The sequence below is a fragment of the Cervus canadensis genome, chromosome 14, assembly GCF_019320065.1.
Source record: "Cervus canadensis isolate Bull #8, Minnesota chromosome 14, ASM1932006v1, whole genome shotgun sequence".
Classification (NCBI taxonomy): Eukaryota; Metazoa; Chordata; class Mammalia; order Artiodactyla; family Cervidae; genus Cervus; species Cervus canadensis.
In genome coordinates, this window is record NC_057399.1 from 32,350,417 (window position 1) to 32,375,848 (window position 25,432).

A 25,432-nucleotide genomic window follows, 5' to 3' on the forward strand; every position below is an offset into this window, starting at 1 on the left:
GAGTCCTTTGGTAAAATATGACACATCACCAAACTGATTCACACTTTGGTGACATTCTTCCACAATGCAGTTTCACATGTATAGCAATTTTAACTTTTTACTCAGTGCTAAATGTGGTCATTAATGAGCTGAAAGGAAAAAAAAAAGCTATAGCTGAATGTGGACTCTACAAAGTATCTTGGCTTTTACCAGAAGCTTTAAACACAGATTATTCTGTGTTTAAAAATTTTAAACTATAACTTCTAAAATCAGAATCTTGAATTGCAAAGATAGGACGGCTGTTTTTGCAGTTGACCAGTCTTTTTTCCTTTTGTCAATGAAAAGACAACTTACAAACATGTTTTAAAATTTATTGCTGTTGAATATTATAGCAATTTAATGAGGCCTTTAATTACTATGATCTGTTAACATAGCTAAGTTTTGTCACAAACTGTCCAAAATATTTTGCTCAAATGCCATTGAAAATAGCTGGAGAGAAGTAGTTGTGGGGCAGGGTTTAGAAATTTAAACTTTGAAATAAGAAATAGAAAAAGAAATGAATTAAGAAATAAAATTTCTTGATGGTACTATCTGCCAATTTGCATTTCCCACAACACATCTGCTTATGAAAGGTGTACCAAAATGACTGTGGTGCTGTAGAAAACAGGTAATGGTTTGAAGTCTTTCTAGCTTTTAACTAAGGCACAGTAGCTTCTGGCCATGGCAGTCAGCTCTGGACATGCTTCCATGTGGCACACGGATCATGACAGGTATTACAGCAGAAAACAAGCTCTTTTTGTAATAGCACAGGTGTTTCCCAAAGTCATGGATGTATGCAAAACTTCAGTTTTGGGAGTGGAGAGGAAATGGTCACAGGAAGGGCAGGTCTTGATTTTCATACCATGTTCCTTTTTTTTTCTTTTCTTTTTCTCATGTATTTATATTAGTTGGAGGCTAATTACTTTACAATATTGTAGTGGTGCACTAGGATTTTCATAGCCATGTTCTATCCCTCTTTTTGATTCCCAAATCTGACAGTGTCAAGAAGGCCAGTATGGCTGCAATACTGCAGCAGGAAACAAAGGGTAAAACGCAACCAACCTATATATGTAAAACTGTTCTAAGACAATTATTAGAAAGCAGAGACTAACTCAGAAGCCAATGAGACATGGGGGCAATAAAGGGAAGGTGAGTTAAGAGTGGGCCCTGTAAGTTACCAAAGACCAAGTTATATCCACAGCTCTGAATTTTCATTTAATGTTAATTCACTGATACACTGGATAATCAGTACCCAACATTTTTAGAATGTACATACTAACATTCAAATAAAGCAGTTATGTGAATGTTTACCATAATCCTTTTTAAAAGCTTCAGTACATTTTTGAAAGATCAATACTGAACTTTTAAAAATCAAAGAAAAGTCAGCTTTTTTTCCCCACAAGATACATAAGAATCACTTGGTAGCATCTGTATTTTCAGTGCCTGGAATAAAATGGGGCAAATTTCCAAAGGCAGTTGATAACAGCTTACACACTGACTTGTTTCATTTAATCTAGCACCAAGTAAGAGAATTGAAGATTCTGTCAGATTTCTCCTTCACCTCTCATATTGCCCCAGTCTTCCTACCAAGCTACCACTGTACATAAGCATGCATCCCGTTACCCCTGTAAGGAATCAAATCATTTTCATTTTAAAATGGCTGCCCAGGTTACATTCACTGGCAGAGTTCTTCCCCATTAAGGAAGGATAGTGAACATGAGCAGGTGTCAACTTCTTTGATTAGGAATAAAGAACTCTTCTAAGCAAAATCAATGAGTTTCCTGGTTCTTTTTAATACGTTATGTGAATCCTTTTAATTCCTACACTTGTTTACTAATTATGATTGTTATTTATGTCAAGAGGGTTTCCCCCAGGCAAACCTGATCCATTTCCTAACGACAAAGTATGCTTAACCTAATGCCACGAGTCTCCTTTCCTTTCTCCCCTGCCTGCCTTCCTTCCTTCCATTTGCTACTCATCAAGACAGATCATACATTGGGATCAAAAAAGAAACTGGCAAGGAGGTCCTAAAGTGCACATTTTTCAACCTGAGTAACTTCTGAAAACAGAATTTAATTACATATTCTGTTGAAAATTCAACTTTGGTGCTTTTCCAAGAATTTACGATGTCAATTTCTAACAAGTCCTATCCCTCAGTATACAAGGTTTTTCAAAAGAAGAGATAGGAAAATACATTTCGCTATGCGCTAATTGGTACATGTTTATAGCAAACAAAATCTGGAGTAAAGTGAAAGTGTGTTTAAAAACAACAAAATACAGGATATATGCTTATCGAAAGGTTGCTAGTGTAAAGTGTAAAAAAAGCCCAGAAACCTCAGTAGTCAGGAGACCACAAGGGGGAGCTCTCATGCCTTGTGAAGAAAGCATAGCCCAAAAGGAAGAAGACAAGACTTCTGGCAAGGACTCAGCCAACAAAAAGCCATGGACTTGTTTACTACAGCCCTCCCAACTTCCTTTTCTCCTCTATGAAAGTATTGTCATTCCCATACTGTGGGGAGGACTTGCACCTGGCTCACCATGGTTGAGACTCCAAATTGCAATTATCTGCTGATTCCGAATAAACCCATTTTGCTGGAGAAATATCTGGCAATCTGTTTGAGGTCAATAAAAGGCAGCAGTGAACTTGCATCCTGCAACTAATCTATAAATTCAGTTGCTTTTTTTCCCCCCCAGGAATTCCATTTGACAGTGTCCCACAGTTTGTGTGTATCACAGTGCTAGAGGTCTCTTTTTTCGCATCACTATCCAAAAAAGCCTCTGATAAGATACTTTCCACAAGTGAAAGGGAAGTTTTTTCTTTTTTTACTTTTCCAGAAAAATAAGGAAACTTTATCAACCACTTCTTTTCTGAACAAAACTTAGATTACCAATTGCCCTTTCAATTACACTCAACAATTTTCAAGTCTAGTTAGACATTTATAATGTTTTATAATTGTGCTAATTAAATTCTAATTTTATCTAGTTAGAAGGTAACTAGATAAAACACACTAAACATTTCAGAAGATGAATCTTCATAACTGACTCATTTGGCACATCCTTAATTTCCAGGATAAAATCAGCAGAAATGAAACTAACATAATTTTCAAAGAATTTATACAGGCCAGAGTCTTAGGACAAGGAACTTCTAAATGCAAAAGACAAGGAACTTCTGCTCATCTTCCTAGTTACATGCACTTTTCCTCATGGAGTAACTGATGTTTCCTGGTTTCTTTGTGGAAGTTTTGTTTGTAGGAAAGCATAAACGTGTGGCCAGATCTTGTTGGTTTCTGTTCCAGAGAATGTTTCCAACACCCCTTTTTTCCTAAGGATAAAAAACAAGACAGGTCTGACTATAAAAAAAGATCACAGGCCAGTATCACTAATGAACATAGATGCAAAAATCCTCAGCAAAATATTAACAAACCAAATTCAACAGTTAAGGATCATATACCATGATCAAGTGGCATCTGTCCCAAGGATGGTTCAATACATTCAAATCAATGTGATACACCATATTAACAAATTGAATAAAGATCATATGATCATCTCAACAGATACAGAATAGCTTTTGACAAAATTTGACATCCATTTTTGATAAAACTCTCAACAAAGTGGGTATAGAGGGAACATACCTCAGTGTAATAAAAGTCATATATGACAAACCTAGAGCCAATATAATAGTGAAAAGCTGAAGGCATTTCCTCTAAGATCAGAAACAAGACAAAGATGTCCACTCTCACCAGTTTTGTTTTGAAATTCCTAGCCATAGCAATCAGAAGGGGGGTGTGTGTGTGTGGGCGGGAGTGGTCCAAATAGGAAAGGAAGAACTAAAACTGTCACTTCAGCAGATGACATGACACTGTATATAGAAAAGCCTAAAAGATGCCACCAAAAAACTAATAAATGAACTAATAAATGAATTTAGTAAAGCTTCAGGATACAAAATTATAGAAATCTGTTGCATTTTTATACACTAATAACAAACTATCAGAGAAATTAAAACAATCCCACTTACAACTGCCTTTAAAAAAAATAAATAAATAAAAACCAGAAATAAATCTAATCAAGCAGGTTAAGAACCTATACTTGGAAAACTATAAGGCACTGATGAAAGAAACTGAAAAAGACATTAAAAAATGGAAAGACATATCTTGCTCATGGATTGGAACAATTAGTATTGTTAAAATGACCATACTATGCAAGACAATCTATGGATTCAATGCAATTCCTAACAAAATACCAACAGCATTTTTTTTTTAATGTTTGTTTATTTTTGGCTGTGTTGGGTCTTCATTGCTATGCGGGCTTTCTCTAGGTGCAGCAAGCGAGGGCTATACATGGTGCAAGGGCTTCTCATTGCAGTGGTTCTCCTGTTACAGAGCACAGGCTCTAGGGCAGATGGACTCAGTAGTTGCAGCTCACGGGCTCATTAGTTGTGGCAGGTGAGTTCAGTTGCCCCATGTCATGTGGGATCTTCCTGGACCAGGGATCAAACCAGTATTCCTTGCATTGCAAAGTGGATTCCTAACCACTGGACCACCAGGGAAATCCCCAATGGCATTTTTCATGGCACTAGATCAAAAATTCTAAAATCTGGATACACAAAAGATCCGGATAGCCAAAACAATCTTGAGAAACAACAGCGCTGGAGACTTCATCCTCCCTGACTTCAAACTATACCACACAGCCACACAGTAACCAAAACAGTAATGGCGCTAGCACAAAACCAGATACACAGATCAATGGAACAGAATAGGCAGCCCAGAAATAACCTGCAGTGTGGTCAGGTTAATCTATGACAAAGAAGGCAAGAATACACAGGGAGAAAAGACAGCCTCTTCAATAAATGGTGCTGGAAAAACTGGACAGCTACACACAGAAGAATAAAACTAGATTACTTTCTCACACAATATAAATAAAATCAAGAAGGATTAAAGACCTAAATGTAAGACCTGAAGTCATAAAAATTCTAGAAGAAAACACAGGCAGTACACTCTTTGAAATCAGCCTTAACAATATATATACAACATGTATATATGTTGTGTGTTTGTGTATATATATATATATATATATATATATATAAGGTATATATCTTGTGTGTGTATGTATGTGTGTGTGTGTATATATATATATATAGGATCTGTTTCCTCAGGCAAGGGAAACAAAAGCAAAAATAAACAAATGGGACTACATCAAACTAAAAAGATCTCGTATAGCCAAGGAAGCTCAACAAAATGAAAAGACAGCCTACTGAATGGGAGAAGATATTTGCAAATGATATATCTGATAAGAAGTTAATATCCAAAATATACAAAACCCAACATCAAAAAATAAATAAACAACTTGATTTAAAAATGGGCAGAAGACCTTAACATGTCTTTTTCCAAAGACATAAAGATGGCAAACAGACACATGAAAAGATGTTCACCATCACTAGTCATCAGGGAAATACAAATCAAAACCAAAATCAGATCAACTCACACCTGTCAAAATGGCTTTTATCATTAAAAAAAAAAAAAAAAAAGGATAGGTTGGATAGGTTGAGGACTTCCCAATTCAGGTTCAATCCCTGAATAGAGAACTAAGATTCTACATGCCACTTGGCATAGCCAAAAATAAAATAAATAATTTCTTTTTTTAAAAGATAATAGTGTGGATTTAATGGTCTCAGAAAGTACAGATCTGTGTGATCAAGAATGAAAGGCACTTGGCTGGGTGTTAGAAAACCCAGATTTTGGTTTCAGTTGTGCCCTCTGGCTAACAGAAATGGTCACTTAAGATGCATCTATCATTTTCTGAGCACATGCTAAGTGCTTTACATATAATAATTTAATCCTATTTAAAGCTCAAGTTTCATTATTTTACTGATGAAACTGTGTTAGGGATGTAAAGTAATGACCTGAATCACCAAAATGGTAGTAGGCTTCAAAATACAGGTCCTGTCAGACACTAGAACACCCGTGGCTTTCTTTTGTCTGCTTGCCTCTTTGCAAGACAGCTTCCTAATACGTGACGATCCTTCCTTCTTTCACTTATTTTTTTTTTCCTCTGTGCCCTCCTTCTGAATTTTAAAGGAAAGGGGAATTCTAGAATGTTGTTTTTATCGTGTTTCCTACTGGGTTTCTCCATTTCTTCCCAGACAGATTTGTCTGGCTTTATACCAGGCCAGCAATCAAAGTCTGTATTCACTTGTTTCCTTGAGGTTCAATGGTGAGAAGGATCAAAATCCAGGGGTTGTTTTTCAAAACAGAAAAATTCCTGCCAGAGATTCTGGCATTCCAATTGTTTATCCTCCTCCTCCAACTACTCATATACACACTGGCTTTAAGGCTGCAGAAGAGCAAATGAAGAACTCTGGTTTATCACTTTCTAAAAATACTCTGCAAGTTTTTCACTAGATTTTAAGATGTTTCACTGGGAACAAAAACATTCCTTTATGCATCCCTCATAAGATTTGCCACAGTTAAAGACTAACTTAAATAATTCCCACTGTTTTCTGGGTTAAGAAACATGTGCTAAAGCCCTCCTGCTTCTAAGTTCACAAGAGCATCTTTTCACAAGTTTTCAATAGAACAAGTTTCTTAACTATTGTAAGTCTCTTGAAGAGCCACCTTAAAATCAAGCCTATGTCACAAGTGGGTTAACAGGAACAGGTTGCTTCCAAGGGAACAACTATACACACCTATTCAGCCCTAAGGCTGAACCCTGGACGAACATTTGTCACCTTCATTTCTATGTAATAACATGGAACTAGCTTAAGCTATTGGTCCTCTAAAAAGAGCATCATGTTGCTTGTAAACAGAGACCTAGTTATACTATCAAATGTCCCACAGCTGAGAAGAGTTTTTAAAAGCAACAATGTAACTGTCAGTATTTTAAAATAACACTGCTGATTCTCACTAAGGCTATTGCAAATACCACTTTAAACTGTTGGTTAAATCCAGTCCTAGTTCTATGTACAGGAGCTTAGAGGGAAAAGTTTCAATTAATGGCAAGAGGTAGCAAAAGCCAGAAGCTCAGAAAGACTAGTGTATCTCCTGAGATAGGGACCCGTGACATACACTTCATCTCTACAGCCTTCCCCAACTTCCCCTCCCACATTTTACAGAACTAATGCCTACAGCCACGGCACTTCCACTGCATGCAGTCATGACTTCCGTTAATAGCCTCACAGTGTTGTTATCAGCTCAGCAACAATGTGCTCTCTCTTCTTCTGGTTAATTTTGAATGAATAACAAACCTCTTTTGGGAAACAACCTTTTCACTAAATTCAGTCCATGAGACTCAGATGGGATAGTCCCCACCTTCCAGCTTCAAGGATGGACATGATCAGAGCTAGTTAGTGCCAACTCCAACTCCATGACTTTTGAGGGCACAGAGACTCTCTTTTTCTGGGGTAGATGAACTGGAAGGAGGTGAGCTGGAATGTTGAGGCTCAGAGAGGGAGAGCCCACCTGAGATTGATGCCAACACAGGAAAACAAAGCTAAGAGTGACAGAGGCCTGATGACTGTTTGAACACCTGGACCCAAACCATCTACCTTTGGACTCTTCAGTTACATGACCAATAAATTTCCCTTTTGCTAAAGCTTGTGTGAATTGGGTTCCTGATTGATATAAGCACCTATCACACCGCATGACAAATACTGTTTACCCAGCACTTTGCCTCACAAAGAAAGGTGAGTTTCTTTGGGGTTTGGCAAAGACTGGGTCTAATTATCTGTGTGGATCACTGGCCTAGCATAGTGTCCACAGGGTAAACAACACATTCATCAGTACTAAGTGATTCAACAGTGCCAGGACTGTTTTTAAGTCTTTGTATGGATTCTCTCATTTAATTCCCTTAACAACCCTATAAAGAAGGTACTATATAATAATTGCTCTGATTTTACAAATAAAGAATTCATGGCACAGATGTTCAAACACCTTGCCCAGGGCCACACAGCTGGTAATCTGCAGGAGCCAGGCTCATTATATAATCACAAAATTACACTAACAGCTAGTGAAGAAAGTGAATTGCCAACTTCCTCGTAATTTCATCCTCCAGAAATAAGTCTTAAAATAATTTGGACTGCTACTTCTGAATTCACTGCATAGTTACCCAATTACAACAACAACAGTAATAGCTAATAATCATATAGCGCTTAATGTGTGTCAGACACAGTTCTAAGAATTACACATGTTAACTCCACCTTTCAACCCTCCAGTCTCAATCCCATTTTGCATGGAAAAAAACAGAGGTTAAGCAAGAAGTTAAGGCCAAGTTAATAAATGGTGAGCTGGGATTTGAACTTAGGCACTCTGGCTCTAGAGTCAGTACTCTAACCACAGCACTGTCCTGTCTTAATGCTAATTCAGTAAGTGAATGAATAAAGAAAAGTGAATGTAATCAACCCTCTGTTAGGAGAGGGGAAGGCTGAATAAAGAAACAGATTTGTTTCTTGAACCGAGTCAAACATTAATTCACTAGAGTTCCTGTATTTGTGGTGGGATATGAATTCCCTGAGGATTTAACAAAACTATGTAAAAATGAAAACTTTTAAACACTATTTGCCAAATAAATGATCTGAGGACTAGTTGCCCTTCGAGAGGCTTTTGCGCTATAGTGTCCTCTACCATCACAGGGAGTGGGCACCGTTAGCTTTGCCTTCCTGGCGTTCACGCCAGCCCTCCCTCCACCAGATAGCAGAGTTTGGGTGAGACTGACCCACTGCCTGCTCTGGGTGTGGACCAATCAATACAATCTCTCCCATCCTAGTGACTGGCTCAGAAATGCACAGTAACCTAGGCCTAAAATGCAAGGCATTCTCTGACCACAGTAGCTGCTCAAGTTGGTTAACTCTAGCACTTCTGTTCACTGGAGGAAAGGTGACCCCTCAACCTTTCATAAAGAGGATGCTGTGCCTGCTCCTAGCAACCGTCAGCAACTATGCAGGAAATATAAGGACAGAGCCAATACAAAGCAAAGATGAGCAAAATTCTGATCAAACCTGGGGGCAGCTGAAGCCCAAACTACCTTCTGGATTTGTTACACAAATAAATTTCCTTTTATTACTTAAACTAATTCGGGTTGAATCTTCTGGTATTTTAGCATTTTGATTAGAAAGCATGAAAGATCAGAAAATGATTTAGTGATTCATCATATAAGAGAAGTTCTTTTCAGCCAACTCACCGGTAGTACTCCAGGACAGGCTCTGTTTGGGCTTCGTAAGCTTTCAGTCTCTTGACAACTGTCTCTGGTCTATCATCCTCACGCTGAACAAGAGGCTCCCCAGTCAGATCATCAATTCCCTAAATGGGAGTTAGAAGGGCTGGCATCAACTATCATAGTTTTGAAGGATATTTTTATAGGTAGTTAACTGATTTGTAAACAGACATCTATGTAAGCACCAAACACAAAAATGTGCTTTTTAAATAAATGGAATCAAATTCAAACCCAGGTCATGGCAACACAGAGCCATGAGACCCTAGGAACATTTCTACGGTGGCAATCACCTTCTCTTTACAGAAAAAGGGTCTTTAAGCAGCCTCTAAAATAATTTTGTATTATATATTACATGTATATTGTATATATATTATGAAAAAAAGTGAAAGTGTCAGTTGCTCAGTCGTGTCCAGCTCTTTACAACTGTAGCCTTCCAGGCTCCTCTGTCCATGGAATTCTCCAGACAAGAATACTGGAGTGGGTAGCCATTCCCTTCTCCAGGGGATCTTCCTGACCCAGGGATCAAACCTGGGTGTCCTGCATTGCAGGCAGATTCTTTACCATCTGAACCACCAGGGAAGCCCGTGATATTATACATATACGAAAAGGAGAATCTGAACTGTAAGCCCTAAATAACCCAAGGTGTCATTAATCCCTACTGCCCCAATTCTAAGCACACCACCTGGCAGAGTAGAAAATCAACACATACTTTTGAAGGAACAACAAACCCCTGTTGCCTCTGGGGATGTCTTTACCACCAAGCTGACTGGACTAAACCAGCAGACTACACAAGTAATCTGAGAACATGCCCTCTGGAGTTCTGGTCATCCAAGAGTATCAACGTAATCTTTGAGGGCAACTGTCTCCAGATGACAAGAGGTCATCTGTCATCTGGAGACAGCTGGCTACGCAGAAGGCCGAGTCAGTTCCACCCCAACTACTCACCACGGTTTTGGGAGGGTTGAACTCGATGTTGTAGACACGGCCGCTGCCTGGATGGATCCAGCGAGCAGTAAGGCGCTGCTTGATGACCTCAAAAGGCACGTTCAGATTAATCACTGTGTCTATCTGGTAGGCTCTATCCAGGGCTTCTGCCTGCGGAAGTGTCCTTGGAAAGCCTTTACAAATTAAGTTAAAAATGAACAAAGAAAGAAAGGGCCAAGGGGAGACAGGGGAGAAGGAAGAAAATTAATGTTGAGCAACTTGAACAAAAGTACTAACACCAGGAAAGCTGATGACACTTGTAGGGCAACCCTGGTAGTTAATATTTTATATGTTACCTTGTTCAGACCACAGGTTGCTCAAATATTTGGTCAAACAATATTTTGGGTATGTCTGTGAGGGTGTCTTTGTGGGGGGGTCAGGGTGGGGATTAACATTTAAGTCAGTTGACTGAGTAAAGCAGACTATTATCCCTAATGCAGGTGGGTCCCATCTAACCCACTGAGGGTTTGGACAGAACAGAGGGCTGGCCCTCTCCAGAAGATAAGGGGGAATTCCTCCCACCTGACAGCCTTGGAGTGGGATATGGCTTTTTCCTGCCTTTGGACTCAAACTCAAACATTGGGTCTTTCTAGGTCTCACCAGCCTTCAGACACCATCACACTACCAGCTCTCCTGGGTGCCCAGCTTCCTGACCTACTTTGAATATCTTGAGACTTCTCCGCCTCGTAATTGTGTGAGCAAATTCCTTGTAATAAACACCTCCCTCTAAAAACTAAAAATCAGCCTATCCTCAAGGATCCCACGGCACCTCTGGCTGGGGAAAGTTTACATCTTACTGTAAGTTACCCTCTGACCTTCCTTCTTCCTTCTGTGATCCGCCCTCATCCTAAATATTCTCAAAAAGGGGAGAAGGGACAAAAGTCATATCTGAAGGAGCTTAGAAATAACGCAGTGCACTTCCCTCTTTGCATTTAAAAAAAGAAGCAGGACAGAGAAGAAGACTGGCCCCCGAGGCCCCACGGTCAGGAGTCGCAGCACACAGTCCTCCTGCCCACCGTCTGTTTCTGTAGCACATGAAATGCTCACTCTCCAGTCTGCATGCATCCTTTTGGGCAGCTGAAATATTTTCAATACTCCACCTACCATCCAACAGCCAGCTATATTGGGTGAGATTTTTCAGCTCATGAAGGACCAACCGAGTCATGACATCATCTGGGATGAGCTTCCCTTGGTCAATGAAAGTCTTGGCTAAAACACCAATTTCTACATTAGAGGCAGGGAAAAAAAGGCAAGTCAGCAAGTGCATTTATTCTATCCCATTCTAAGCCTCTAGGAAACTGACTGCCTAAAGAAGCCCCCTGGATAACACACTCATCTGAAAATGTGCGCCATCAATTTTTGTGATAAAAACAAAGATTGTAAATAATCAATGCCTATTTCAAAATTTCCATGATATAAAAATAGATAAATGTAAAAATAATGAAAAGATATAAAGTAATATGTTAGCAGTAGTCATCTCTGTGATAGAATTATGTGATTTAACATATTTGTACTTTTCTGTATTTTTCTAAATTTTCTATCTGAAAAATATGTACACTAAAATTATTTTCCTTTTAAAAAAGAAATTGAAATAGTCACTATTTTTAAGTGGCTCAGTTTAAGTACCTGAGATACTGTTACTCTAGACATTTTTCTAATCCTCTAAAGTAGATGCTGTTGTCACAATTCAGTTTTTGACCAGATCAGCACTGTGATTGTTACATTTTTATAAATAAAATACACTGAAAAGCATTTATGAACACTTTAAAATATTACCTACAATTATATGTTGTGCTTATGCAACAGCATTTTGATTTTCTCACCATCTGTTAGCAAATTATTTGCACATATACAGAATTTGTAATGCCACCGTAATAATCTGTGCACTTACAATTTTGCGTTTGTTCACTTAACCATCCTTTTGTAGATACTTTTCAGTGATTTTATATAGTCATTCAGTCATTTTTGGAAAATATATCTATATTTGATAAAAAATACACTCTATCATGGCAGTATATACTGTTGGACATTTAAATTTTTAAATTAGTCTTGATTTTTCCCTACCACTTCTGCTTTTAAAGACTTAACATTCTTTTTCCTTTTTCTTTTTTTTTGGGGGGCGGGGGGGGCGGTTCTGAGTTATTTCTGATGGATAAATTCTCAGGAATCAGAGATTAAAGAGTCAATGCTTATGACTATTTTCATAATTCTCGGTATGAACTGACTTCAGAAAAGATCCTAAATTGTCAAATTCATGAAACTTACGATTTCTAAGCACATTAACTACATGGAAACTGGCTGCTGTTTGACAGGTACACTGCTTAGATTTACAAACAACATCTGGAATTGGCCTGAGAGCACCCTGGACTCACTAAAACGCCCTACTGCAAAGGTCCACATACTTAATATGTGTGCACCACAATGAGACATCACTTCACATTCACCAGGATGGCTGTAATCAAAAAGGCGTAATGAGTGTTGGCAAGAATGTTGAGAAATTGAAACCGTCATATATTGCTGGTGTGCAACATCTCTGTTGTCAGGCTTTTGACCACCGCACTGGGGGACATAAAGCTCAAACTCACCAAGAGTACTGAGGAAAATCACAATTCTCCAGGGCTGAGTCCCTAACACTGATGTAGGCAATTTAGGAAACAGTCTGGCAGTTTTTCAAGAGCTTAAACAGAGTTACCATATGAGGGCAGCAATTCAACTCTTAGGTACATTTTCTCAAAAGAAATAAAAACATTAGCTCACAGAAAAACTTATATATGAATGTCCATAGCAACATTATTCACAATAGCCAAAAATTGAAAACAACCCAAATGTTCATCAAGTGACAAGTGGGTAAATAAAATGTGGAATATACATACAAAATTCTATTATTTAGCCATTAAAAAGAAGTACTGATACATGTTACATAGTGTATGAATTTTGAAAACAAGCTAAGTGGAAGAAGTCAGACACAAAAGACCACATCTTACATCACTCCATTTATATGAAATGCTCAGAGTAGGCAAGTCTAGAGAGACAGAAGAAAAATCAGTGGTTGTCCAGGGCTGGTAATATTGGGGGAAAATGGAAAATGACTGCTAATGGGAACAGGGTGTCTTCTAGGGGGTGATAAAAAAATGTTTTAAAATTGACTGTGGTGATGGTTACACAACTCTGAAAGTAATTAAAAAAAAAAAAAACAAACACTGATTCAGAAATAGAGACCATTGGAACAAGATAGAAAGCCCAGAAATAAACCCTTACACCTATGGGTACTTTATTTTTGACAAAGGAGGCAAGAATGAGGCAAGAATGGGGCAAAGACAGCCTCTTCAACAAATGGTGCTGGGAAAACTGGACAGCTACATGTAAAAGAATGACATTAGAACACTTCCTAGCACCATACACAAAGATAAGCTCAAAATGGATTAAAGACCTAAATGTAAGACCAGAAACTATAAAACTCTTAGAGGAAAACAGAGGCAGAACACTCAATGACATAAATCAAAGCAAGATCCTGTATGACTCACTTCCTAGAGTAACAGAAATAAAAACAAAAGTAAACAAGTGGGACCTGATTAAACTTAAAAGCTTTTGCATAGCAAAGGAAACTATAAGCAATGTGAAAAGATAACCCTCAGAATGGGAGAAAATAATAGCAAATGAAACAACTAACTAAGGATTAATTTCCAAAATATACAAGCAGCTCATAAAACTCAATGCCAGAAAAACAAACAACCCAATCAAAAAGTGGAAAAGACCTCAACAGACACTTCTCCAAAGAATACAGTTGGCTAACAAACACATGAAAAGATGCTCAACATTGCTCATTATCAGAGAAATGCAAATCAAAACTACAATGAGATATTACCTCACACTGGTCAGAATGGCCATTATCAAAAAGTCTACAAACAATAAATGCTGGAGAGGGTGTGGAGAAAAGGGAACGCTCTTGCATTGTTGGTGGGAATGTAAATTGATACAGCAACTATGGAAGACGATATGGAGATTTCTTAAAAAACTAGGAATAAAACCACCATATGACCCAGCAATCTCACTCCTAGGCATATACCCTGAGGAAACCAGGGTTGAAAAAGACACATGTATCCCATTGTTCATTGCAGCACTATTTATAATAGCTACAACATGGAAGGAACCTAGATGCCCATCAACAGATGAAGGGATAAAGAAGTTGTACATATACACAATGGAATATTACTCAGCCATAAAAAGGAACACATTTGAGTCAGTTCTGATGAGGTGGATGAACCTAGAACCTATTATACAGAGTGAGGCGAGTCAGAAAGAGAAAGATAAATATTGTATTCTAACACACATATATATGGAATCTAGAAGAATGGTACTGAAGAATTTATTTACAGGGAAGCAATGGAGAAACAGACACAGAGAATAGACTTATAGACATGGGGAGAGGGGAGGAGAGGGTGAGATGTATGGAAAGAGTAACATAGAAACTTACATTACCATATGTAAAATAGATAGCCAATGGGAATTTGCTGTGTGGCTCAGGAAACTCACACAGGGGCTCTGTATCAGCCTAGAGGGGTGGGGTGGGGAGGGAGATGGGAGGGAGGTCCTATGGGAGGGGATATATGTATACCTATGGCTGATTCATGTTGAGTTTTGACAGAAAACAACAAAATTCTATAAAGCAATTATCCTTCAACAACAAAAAATAAATTAAAAAAAACCACACTGATTCATAACTTAAAGTGTTAATTTTATGGTATGTGAATTATATCTTTAAAAAGATTTTTTAAAAAAAAGAAAGTAAAGATGAAAAATACCTGGTAAGCAAAACAAGAGAAAAAAAAGCCACTCATATAACCTATATAGCTCAGCACTATTTAGATAATTATCAAAACTGTTAACATTAAAACCTACAGACAAGTTGTTTTGTGAATAGATAGTTCCATGCATAATCTAACAATCGTTTTCACTATCACTAACAACTTTCTATATCACTAAACACTTAACAATAGTTTTTAAAATCTGAAGTCTATAATGCTTTCATTTAAAAGAAAAATAAAAATGACTCAACTCTCTATATAAAAATGTAAGCAGTTTGTTTATTACATTTCAGGTTTTCATTCCCTATTAAAATTATGCAAGGACTCTTGTCCAGTATATTCTTTGGACAGTCAGCAAATTTTTATTCCCTTGAGTGCCTAGAATTTCATGTTGTATCTAAATAGACTCCTCATTAAAAAGACTATTTCTTTTTTGATTCCAAAAATTAACCAGTGTGTGAGCTTCCACACCTACAAAACCCAAAAGGTAGTTTAAAAGTAAATCACTCAAAACAAGCTAATTTTCTACAAAGTTGTACACAAACAAAAATAGAAAAGGAAGGTTATAGGAAAATAGGAAGGATTAAAACCAGCTTTTGATTTTTAAGGATAATAATGAGAAGTTCTAAAACACAGAAACATTAATCTGAGAGATGATATTTGTATTATACAAAAAAAAAAATGTTACTTCTATGTCTCCTTTTAACATCTGGTCATTCTTATAACACTCCTCAAGCCAACCACACCTCATACCTGAATGATCTAGAAACAACTTATGTTTGAGCATTTATGAAGTAAAGAAGAGGGCCTGACCAACCTGTAAATACAGTTGTCTTTTACATATGCCAAGAGAAGGGGCTAGATAATTAATCTAGTTTCTGACAAAACTGCTTTTAGCTTTTTTATCATGTATATACATCTTTACTTTAAAAACATGTTGAAGCAAAACTAGAACAAGAGGGAAAGCACCAAATGATAGCTTTACACCCAATCAAGGGTTGAGAAGAAAAGACTTTCTCAAATAATAAAGACTCTGAGTTAACCTAGTGGTTACCTCTGGCAGGGTGGGAAGATGTGATGGGTTGGCACAGGTGGTGACCCTAAAGGTACTGGTTTTCTGTCTGATGGTGGGTAATATCCACGGGTAATATCCATGCAAGTATCAGTACTGCTTTTATGGCTATTATTTATGGCTAAATAATAGAATGTTGTATGGATATTCCACATTTTGGCATTCATTTTATTCTTCTAACCATCATAGAAATCATAATACTTTCATGCATGTGGTACCTCATAAGAATAATACTGAAAATCGAAAACATCCCTTGATAGTTGTCCTCCCTCCAACCATCCCTCAAGCTGAATCCTCTTCAGTCCAGGTCTATATCTCTTCCTGCTTCAGGATGGAATATCAACTCAAGGCCCAAGTAGGTCTGGCCTCATCCTTCTCCTCTACTTACCTCCCACCATTTCCACACAACCCTCAAACCATAGCCCCAACAAGGAGTTGCACATACTTTAGGTCCTCTGAGTCTTTGCACAAGCCTCTTTCTCCTCTCTGTTATCTGATAAGCTCTTGCTCATCTTTCATGATACAATTTTAAAAGGTCCTTCATGATAAGATGTCCCTTAACCTCTGAGGCAATCAAAAGTTCCTTCTCTGGACTTCCCTAATGTCACAGACTTATCTCTGTTGGAACACTTATCACACTGTTGAAATTACCTGTTCACATGTTGGTATGAACAGAAGTGTGCCCCTTCAAATCTGTATGTTGAAGCCCTGCCCGCCAATGTGGCTGTATTTAGACATGGAGTCTTTAAGGAGGTAATTAAGGCTGAATGAAGTCATAAAGGGGGACTTTAATCCAGTATGACTGGTGTCCTTACATGAAGAGGAAGAGACATCAAGAATGTACACAACAGAGGAAAGCCCACATGAGCATCCAGTGAGGAGGAGGCCATTTGTATGCCCGCAAGAGAGGTCACACCAGAAAACCAACCCTGCTGGCACTTTGATCTTGAACTCCTAGCTTCCAGAACTATGAGAAAATAAACTATTGTTTAAGCTACCTGGTCTGTGCTATTCTATATGGCAGCCCAAGCAGACTAATGACCATCTGCCTGCCCATGTTCTGACTTGAGCACCTCCAGTGAAATATATTTGTCTCTGTTGTTGCCACTACCCAGCTTGATAAATCCATAGACGAATGACTGGATGGACAGATGGAAGAGATGAGCTGCCTGGATTATCCTGGATTCTAGCAATGGAATTTTAAAAAGGCCTACCTTACTTTGTTAGAAAAAAAGAAATGGAGCAATCCTCATGGAAAGCAATATTGTTAAAGGTAGAAAACTGCATGTACAGTTTATTGTGATTTATGTAAAAAAGAAAAAAAAAAAGGAAGAGATAAACAATGGATTGTATGTGCATGAAATATCTCTGGGAGAATCTTTTCACTAAATGTCCTTTTATATTTTTTGGAGTTCAAAACTAAGTAAATGTATAGCCTATTACAAATAAACAATTTTTCCATTACAAAAATAATTTGCTCTACTGTCAACACCATTCTGATGAGGCACATCTACGCTGTCTGGGTGTACAAACTAGAAGTTTTGTTAGACATACAGAAACCTGGGAGCTGACAGACACTTTGAGGATTACCTACTGAATTCTATTTTCCCAATTTACAAATGAGAACAAATGAGATTCAAAAGGGGTTCATTTAGTCCAGGATTATGTTTTTGAGAAGCACCAAGCAGCAGTTCAGTTTCTCAAACTTTGGACAATCACATGGCAACCGTACAATTTCTGCCATAGCAGATCCATCATTTACTATGTAATTTTTTTTTAAATGACTCAGTTTTTTTAGGAACAAAACTACCATATGACCCAGGAATCCCACTACTGAGCATATACCCTAAGAACACCATAATTCAAAACGACATATGTACCCAAATGTTCACTGCAGCACTATTTACAATGGCTAGGACATGGAAGCAACCTAGATGTCCATTGACAGATGAATGGATAAAGAAGATGTGGGGCATACATACAATGGAATATTACTTAGCCATAGAAAGGAATACATTTGAGTCAGTTCTAGTGAGGTGACTGAACCTAGAGCCTGTTACACAGAATGAAGGAAGTTAGAAAGAGAAAAACAAAGATCATACATTAACACACATATATATATGGAATCTAGAAAAATGGTACTGATGAACCTACTTGAAGGGCAGGAATAGAGACACAAACAGAGAATTTGGACACAGTGGAAAGAAGATGGTAGGACAAGTTGAGATAGTAGTGTCGAAACATGTACATTACCATATGTAAAACAGATAGCCAGTGGAAATTTGCTATATAATGCAGGGTCTTATAGCTCAGTTGGTAAAGAATCTGCCTGCAACGCAAGAGACCCGTGTTTGATTCCTGGGTCAGGAAGATCCACTTCCCGAGAGGAAATGGCAACCCACTCCAGTGTTCTTGCCTGGAGAATCCCATGGACACAGAGGAGCCTGGCAGGCTACAGTCCATGGGGTCGCAAGAGTCGAACACAACTTAGCAACTAAACCACCACCACGGGGTGCTCAACGCAGTCCTGTGTGACAGTCTGGAGGGATGAGATGGAGTGGGGGGTAGGAGAGAGTTTCAAGAGGGAGGGGACATATGTATTGTTATGGCTGATTCAGATTGTTATATGGAAGAAGCCAACACATTATAAAACAATTATCCTCCAATTAAAAATAAATTTAAAAAAATAATGGGAAAAGAGATTTTTTTAAAAAATGACTCTTTTAATAAGCTGTTTAATACTTTTAATTTAATACTGTTCAAGAAATTAAAGGGTTGGTGTGCTAGTTATCATTTTTTCAAATACAAGTTGAAATAAAAATTTTTATTGATTTTATTAATTTGAATTTTATTTTTCTTTTAGAGAAAACTTTTTGTCTACCTAAAATTATCTCATGAATCTCAATTTGGGAAATACTGCATAATGGGAAGAGTAATTTAATTGGCATACAAGAGACCTGGGTGTTCACACTTGTCTCCCGGTGACTGCTTTTTATTATTTATTTATTTATTTTTTGCTTTTTATTATTGAGCAAGTTCTTTTAACCTCTCCTGAACTCTATTACCTCATCTCTAAATGAGAGGGCTGGACTAATGACAAAGGGACAGACACTCAAGTTTTCTGACTCCAGGGTTCAGTGGTAGTCTACAGTTACTCAAGGTTTGCTTCTGTCCATAGGTTGCCTTTTATTTCCAGGGTCTTTATCACATCTACTGCGATGACTTTAAACTTTAGTTATAAAATACAGACATGGATTATAAATACAATATCATTGTGAAATGGTAGTTGGAAGGTAAACTGGCAGCATCCTTCCTTAGCACTATTTGATGACACAGTATTTATAGAAATTCCACAGTATGGAATTTATTTGAAGGAAGTAAGTAGAGATGCTGCCAAATATTCATGTACCAGCATAATCATAACAATATTAATTACAGCAAAGAATGGTTAACCACATAAGTGTATAATAATAGGAAAACGTTTCAATTAATAATTGCGCAATCTTTATGAAATTAAATATCATTTTAAACACTACTTAGTGATGTCTGAACATAATCACAATAAGGTATCCAAGCAATCATTTAGACTATAACAATTTTTCAAACACATGCAAATACAATAGAGAAAAAAAGAGAAAAAACAGAATAGAAGAAAAAGCACCAAACAGTTAATTATAGCTGTGTCTGGATGGTAGAATTATAAAGGACTTTAATTTTCTTTATACTGTCATGAATTTCTTACTTTATAATAAATATGTTTTTCTTAGCATCAAAAAAACATTAAACAGTATTTTTTAAATAAAAGATTACACCTCTCCTTTAATGCTGATCCCGTGTGAAAATATCCAATCCGTTCACAAATATTTATTGACAATGTATTCTTAGAACTGAGATACAGACCATCTGTAGTAACAACCTCATGACACCTCCCTCAACTCCATCTTCTGCTTTTTTTGTTAAAGAACTGCCTGTAGAGACTCCAGAAAGAGCAGGTGTCTGAGGCAGACTGAACATCTTTCCCAGAGATCCTCTCCTGCCTCCCTCTTGTCTCTCTTTTCACGTTGTGGAATCAGGAAGAGGATGATGGGCTTGTCAAGGGATGTTATAGATAAATAAAGAGGTTTGTTTCTTAATTTTAAAAGTTCAGTTAATTTGCTTTAAATTTAATTTTTTTAAGTTTTCTGTTTTCACAAGTTAACATATCTTTAACTCCACTGAAGGCAGTCTCTAACCATGCAGTTATGCCTCACTACTGAGTTATTTTTCAGAGATTCACTTTCAGATTCTTCACTCCTCTCCAGTTTGGATAATCTTACCCCAATGGGTTGCAGTACCAGGGACTATACATTGTTACCTAACGACATCAATACATAGCATGAAGAACACTTAGCAAGTGGGCCAAACAGTTTAATCTTCTGTAGCTTAATTAACTACAAAATACTTGATGATTTTTTTTTGAAGACCAATGTTAGAAGAGACAAATAAAACTAGTAATTCACCAGATCAGGTGATGAACCACAGAACTCCAAGAAACAAAAAACAGTGGGGTGATTCTTCTTTTCATTTAAATGTCAGTGTCTTAAAACCAAGGAAAACTCACCAGAAAATAACCTACATGACCCATCAGTAGGGGATTAGTTAAATAAATCATAGCAGATCCAGCAAATAGACACCTACACAAACATTAAATAATGAAATGGATTTCTGTGTTTTCAGATGGAAAGATATTCCAGATATAAGGTGAAAACACATTGGTCCAGAACACATTTTTAGTAGGATTATATATTGCATAAAACAAAGGATACGGATATATACGCTTGTACATAAATACAGATTTCTAAAAGGCAACACATGACACTGCTCCCCTTTGAAGAATGAGACTGAGATAGGGAATAAGAGGATTTTGCTTTTACTATTATGTACTTCCACCCAAAACTGTTTCCAATTCTTTTTTAACTTGTGTAAGGGATTAGTTCTACTTCCTAAAAGGAGCGTAAAATGACTTTGTTTTGGAAAATAAAGGTCAACGCTTTTGAGAGAAAAAAAAACTCACCTTGCTGTTGACTTTTTGAAAACAGCTTTCTTAAGATAGAATTTACATAAGATAAAGTCCACCCATTGTACAGTGTACAGTTTGTTGACTAGATTTTGTGCTGAGTTATAAGAATTTATTTGGAATGAGAAACAAAACAATCTTTCAGATAACAAGGCACAAGAATAGCTTTCGTGTCTAAAGATCTAAGCCAAATTTGCGACAGCAATGAGGATAAATAATACTCGGTCATCAAGTTATGGGGGAAAGGTCAGACCCAGAAAGTTCCATAGGGTTTAACAAACAAAAAGTAAAAAAAAAAAGAAAGAGCTAACAGTTCTCCAAGCGCAAAGACACAAGGAAAAGAAGCCATACACAGCTCGGTGGACCCTTAGGAGCAGCTGCGGCTGGGGCTGGACAAACTTCTCAAAACCATGTGGTTTCCTTTCTTCTTTGAACTTCGAACTTGTCCTATGCCTTCCCTCAGTAACCCGCCTGAAGCTGTGCACTGAGGTCAGAGGTTTCGGGGAGCAGTCGCTCAGCAGTCCGAGGACTCCGCACTGGGCGGCAACTGGAAAAGACTGCGCCCGCACCCACGTCCCGCGCCCCGGCCCCTCCGCCCACAGAGCGCCACCCGGTGACAGCGCGCGGCCACCCCTCCAGCCCGGGCTCCCAACCTGTGCCCCGAAGCATATTATCTCTGAGCAGGTCCCCGCTGGAGAGGTGCTTCAGCTCGAAGTGTTTGATGATGCGCGAGGACACGGTGCCCTTGCCAGAGCCCGGCGCCCCCATGATCGCTGCGCGCAGTAGCCGCGCAGACGCTCCCATGGTCGCAGAGAGAGGCAGGGCCCGCGCGGACAGTGGAGCTTCGGCCTGACTCGGCTCGTAACTGCGCGCTCACCCACTTCGCGGTCCCGGCCGGCCGGCTGGCTGCGCGGTGAGCAGGGGGCGGCCTCGTAGCCCAGGCGTTCCCGGAAGTGAGGAGACAGCCACTGGCCCGCGCCCAGCCGCTGCAGCGCCCGCCCCCGGCGACCCGCGCACCCAGGCTCCTGGCCCCACCCCGCCCCGCCCCCTCCACGCAAGCCGCGCCCCCTGGGCGCTCCCGCGGCGACCCCTGCGAGCGCCACGACTTCGCCGCGCGACCTGCGGCCCTCGGCGCCTCGTCCTCATCCGCCCACTCCCCTCCGTACCGCCTTTGTTTTTCTCCGCCTCCAGGGACCCTCCGCGGTGACCCCCGAATGTCCGCCACTTCCCTCAGGTCCGCACCTCACACCTGCCAGGGCCCCGCCCTGTCCTGCCCAGTCCCCGCAGGAGAGACCTCGCCCGGTTCCTTGACACTTGGCCACTCGTGCCGCGCCCCCTCCTGACCTCTGACCGCTGCTTCGCGCCAATGGGTTACAGGATATCACCCTTCCCCCCAACCCTCCTTCAGCCCTCCACCGCTCCTGCACTCCAGGCCCTATCTTGCTCAGTCCCAGAGGATTGACCGCGCTCGCTCTGCGCTTCCCCAGACCCCGGCGCGCTCCTCTGCGCGTCCCCCACTTGCTGCCCCCTCATCCTTGCCCCTCGGTCCCCAGGGTTAACAGAGGTCCCCCCTCTCCTCCTCCGAAACCCACAGTCCCTTCCACTCCCTTCTCTGCTGCTGAGACTCTTCCTCCTCCCTAGCTTTCTAATGGCGGTTTTTGAGGTACGTTTATCTGAGTAGAGTCACAGTGGGTGGCAGTGAACCCAAAGGGTTCTTTCTCCTCCTCATTTCACAGAAGAGGAACCCCAGTCGAAATTGAGCACAGGGTTCTAAGTCACAAGTCTCTGGAGGGGTGTCTCTTACTTCCCAGGATCAAACTTTCAGATTCAAAAGTAACTGTTGCTTTTACTCGGCAGAGCCTAAAAATACTGACTCTTCCTCAGGTTCTATTGTTTGCCTTTGGCCCGCCCAAGCATATTGTCTCAGTTATTGATTCCATAAATATTTATTCAGTTAAATTCCCACTCCTGCAGTTGAAAGTCTAGTGGTGGAGGCAGATAAATGTGCAAAGTAATTTAAGATAAGTACTATGAACAAAATAGGGGGCTTCCCAGGTGGCTCAGATGGTAAAGAATCTTCCTGCAATGCGGGAGCCCTGGGTTCGATCCCTAGGTGGGGAAGATACCCTGGAGAAGGAAATGGCAACCCGCTCCAGTATTCTTGCCTGGGAAACCCATGGACATAGGAGCCTGACGGGCTACAGTCCATAGGGTTGCACAGAGTCGGACAGGACTGAGCAACTAAAACACAAACCTGAACAAAATAAAATAGAGTGTGTGGAGGAAGGCTGTTTTATATCCAGTGGTCAGTCAAGCTTTGAAGAAATGTCATTTATTTGCTCTGAGTACTGAATGGGAAGGTGGAGGAAGAGGGACAAAGTCAGCTAGAAAAGGCCCTAAAATGGCATGTTTTTCATGTTCCAGGAATAGAAACACAAGACAAAAAGACCTATTTCCTCTGTAAAATGGGCATGGAAGATTAGTTTGGAGTTGTTCAAATTATGGGTATAAAGTACAATGCCAGCCACAGGGTAAGTGTTAAATATTACATTAGCGTCATCCATTATTGTTATCAATTTTTGTGGAAAGTCACTATGCTAAGGCCGAGAGAAGGTTCTGTGAAAATAAACAGTGCCATCCTTCACAGAAGTTGCCAAATGAGTGACCCCAAACTGCTTTTGATTTAAAAGATAGAAACTATATCAGAGAGAGGTGGTAAGAGAAGGCTTGCTCCCCAATGAATCTGAGCTGGGAGAATGGGTGGGAGAATTCAATATGTAGACAGCTGTGTACATGGAAAGAAATTTAGTAGCTCGTATTTCTTACTAAGAAAGCAAGAACGAAAATAAAAGAATTAAATATTCAACTCATGTAGTTAGAAAAAAATCAAAATAATCCATTGAAAGGATTAGATAAAGAATGCAAATAAAAGGATCAGAAAACTTAAGAACAGAACTAACAAAAAAAAATGAAAAGGTTTGGACAAGTACAAGTTACAGAACACTGGAGAACTAGGTGCATAGAGAGTCCTTCTGATCTCCAAAGCTGGGAACATTTGAGGGTTTATATGCAAAATAGACCTCAAAGAAAATCCTAGGGTTATTTAGCATAGAAAGAAAACAAACAAAATAGCTGAGGAACTATCCTATCAGTGGGGAGGAAAAGCTGAGTGCTGTGTTCACATCACCAGGACCCACAAAACGCCAACTAACTGCAACTTTGCAAAAGTTTGTTGATTACAAATGAGGAGTGAATAAGTAACTGTCAAACTGAGAAATCTCCTGGCATCTGGGCTTAGCACAGTCATTTGTCCATGGGCGTACACATTTGTATGGGTTGGTTCTTCTCCCTTGAACTTACCCCAGTAGTAAAAACACTGAGCTCAAATAATACATTAAGACACCAAGAAAATCAAAAAGAGATTTAAGAAGTGCTTGTATGTCAGGGCTTGCTCTCTAGGATTCCTGAAGAGGCCAGATCTGAAGAAGTTTGAGAGAAGGCTATGTGGACAGAAGCCCAGCAATCTGAGTGGGTTCAGCCATTCTAGCTGAGCTGCTAGTTGTAGCCACAGGATTGAACCTGTGGGTAGGTGGATTAGAGAGTGGAAGAAGAATTTCTCCCTGAGCTACTAGAAAAATAGAACTGTCATTAACTGAGTTTGGAAAGACTATAGGAGAAACAGGTTTGAGGAAAATATTAATGCTGTTTTGGGTAAGTACATTTGGAGATGCCTTTGGGACATCTACAGAAATTGATAAGGTAGCAGTTAGATACACAAATTTTGAGTGCATAATAGAGGTCCAGGCTGGAGGTATAAAACTGGGGAGTTGTAGATACATTTAAATCCATGAGCCAGTACAAAGTCACTTAGGGGATGGGTTTAGATGAGAGGAGAAGAGGTTTGAAATCTGAGTTTTAGGGTTCTCCAGCATTTAGGGGATGAGGAAGAAACAGTGAAGGAGCCCGAGGGGAACAGCAAGTTAATTAGGAAGCAAACAGGTATGTGCGGTATCTTGGAAGTTGACGGAATGTGTTTCAAGAAGGAGTGACAGCCATAAAAAAGAACAAAATTGAGTCATTGGTAGAGGCCTGGTGGACCTAGAGACTGCCATACAGAGTGAGGTAAGTCAGAAAGAGAAAAACAAATGCTCCATATATTAAGGCATATATGTGGTATCTGAAAAATTTGGTATAGACAATCTTATTTACAAAGCAGAAACAGAGACACAGATGTAGAGAACCACAGCATAGATACCAAGAGAGAAAGAGAGGAATGAGATGAAATGGGAGATT

At 39.3% G+C, this 25,432-nt stretch overlaps 1 protein-coding gene across 3 annotated transcripts; it reads right to left on the reverse strand.

Moving 5' to 3' along the window:
- Positions 1–1,214: 1,214 nt before the first annotated feature.
- On the reverse strand, positions 1,215–22,480 carry AK3 (adenylate kinase 3). Of its 3 annotated transcripts, none has more exons than XM_043486649.1 (5): positions 22,382–22,480; positions 11,311–11,430; positions 10,168–10,340; positions 9,190–9,308; positions 1,215–3,340 (listed from the first exon to the last, which is right to left on the reverse strand). In XM_043486649.1, the coding sequence occupies exons 2-5, from the start codon at positions 11,369–11,371 to the stop codon at positions 3,220–3,222; spliced, it is 474 nt and encodes a 157-aa protein (XP_043342584.1). In that variant the 5' UTR covers positions 11,372–11,430; positions 22,382–22,480; the 3' UTR covers positions 1,215–3,219. The 3 variants fall into 3 exon arrangements, with proteins under 3 accessions (XP_043342584.1, XP_043342583.1, XP_043342582.1); XM_043486648.1 differs by having other exon boundaries at positions 22,306–22,437; XM_043486647.1 differs by lacking the exon at positions 22,382–22,480 and adding an exon at positions 21,793–22,127.
- Positions 22,481–25,432: the final 2,952 nt, after the last annotated feature.

Bases quoted from the DNA above. Each gene is read 5' to 3' on its own strand.
- AK3 (XM_043486647.1), bottom strand. From the start codon at position 21,943: ATGGGAGCGTCTGCGCGGCTACTGCGCGCAGCGATCATGGGGGCGCCG. The intron at 9,309-10,167 runs GTGAGTAGTTGG...ACTCCCATTTAG, and splicing joins TCAACCCTCCCAAAACCGTG to GGAATTGATGATCTGACTGG. The intron at 3,341-9,189 runs GTGAGTTGGCTG...TTTTATCCTTAG, and splicing joins CCTGTCCTGGAGTACTACCG to GAAAAAAGGGGTGTTGGAAA.